This window comes from Chiloscyllium plagiosum, unplaced genomic scaffold (genome assembly GCF_004010195.1).
Source record: "Chiloscyllium plagiosum isolate BGI_BamShark_2017 unplaced genomic scaffold, ASM401019v2 scaf_10671, whole genome shotgun sequence".
In the NCBI taxonomy this organism is placed as follows: domain Eukaryota; kingdom Metazoa; phylum Chordata; class Chondrichthyes; order Orectolobiformes; family Hemiscylliidae; genus Chiloscyllium; species Chiloscyllium plagiosum.
The window spans coordinates 1-1,307 of NW_025212550.1; the positions used below are offsets into that span (position 1 = coordinate 1).

At 41.8% G+C, this 1,307-nt stretch overlaps 1 protein-coding gene across 1 annotated transcript in view; it reads left to right on the forward strand.

Moving 5' to 3' along the window:
• Positions 1-954: 954 nt before the first annotated feature.
• LOC122547413 (cathepsin J-like) overlaps positions 955-1,307 on the forward strand; it is a gene marked incomplete at its 5' end in the record, with an annotated part of 11,186 nt that continues 10,833 nt past the window's right edge. The window contains one exon of the mRNA XM_043686038.1: positions 955-1,305. Within this exon, the coding sequence (XP_043541973.1) occupies positions 955-1,305 (351 nt within the window). The remainder of the gene's footprint in view (positions 1,306-1,307) is intronic.

Consider the following 1,307-nt stretch of genomic DNA (forward strand, 5'->3'; position numbering starts at 1 on the left):
TGACGTGGTGCAATGAGAATAGCTTCTCTCTCTTTCTCAATTTTGGTAAAATTAAAGAACACATAATTAACTTCAGAAGGAAAGGAGAACAACACGCTTCCATCTCTATCAATGGGAATGAGTTTAAGAGAATGGAAAATGTCAAATTTCCTAGACTGACCATAATGGACAAACTTTCCGGGAAATACCATGTGTTTGTGCCGTTCCAAAATATTCAACAACGCCTCTTCTTCCTCAGAGAGCTCAGGAATTTTGGCATGTGCACAAAGACCCTCACTAACGTCGACAGTTGCACCTTTGAGCGCATACTGTCTGGGTCCAGAAGACCAGGTATGGCCACTGCGAAGCTCAGGATCATAACAAACTACTAAAGGTTATGTGCGAGTCCCAGACGATCATGGAATCGAATACTCTATCTATGAACTCCACTTACACATCTCGCTGCCACGAAACGGCAGGCGACATCATCAAGGACCCCGGTAATGTACTCCTTACATGCATTCCGTCAGGTAGAAGATACTGAAGCTTGAACACATCCACCAGCAGGTGCAGGAACAGCTTTTCCCCAGCTGTTATTAGACGGTTATGAGACTCTCTTGCTCAAATCATACTGATCTTGCTGACATTGAATTTGCCTTGTGCACACTCTCTACAATGTACTATTTGTCCAAGTCTTTTTTGATCTCTTCATCCTCGCATACTATCATGTGCCTCTATTGCTCATAAACAAAGGGTTTCAGTGCTGTTCGCGACACGTTACAATAAATAAATCAAATCAAATCCGAACCCAGGCACACCGATATTCATAGGTTTCGTGTAATTCTGAGAAACCTGAACAAACATTTAGACTAAGAGCATTCGTGTGAGACGGTGTTCCAAATTAATGTAGATGCAAACTGGATATCGTTTTTCGATCAATATGATTTAATGTGGTTATATTTCTGTCAACACTAGGGTCAATGTCACTCTTCCTGGGCTTTCAGTGCAACTGGTGCCATAGAAGGACAGTGGGCAAAAAGGCATGGAAACCTGGTTTCTCTCAGTGAACAGAATCTGATTGATTGTAAGAAATCACGTAATGGATGCTCTACTGGAACGGCATTTCGCGGCTTTCATCACGTGATTGAATTTCAAGGCATCAACTCTGAGGAAACTTACCCTTACACAGGAAAGGTAAATCCCCAAGACTTCTATTTAAGATTGTGGTGGAGTCGGGGTTCATTCTCATTTCGTTTTATTTCATTTCTTCTGTCCTGTCTGCGTTCACTTGCAAGTTTTCTTGGAGTTTATTTTAATTACCTCTTGGT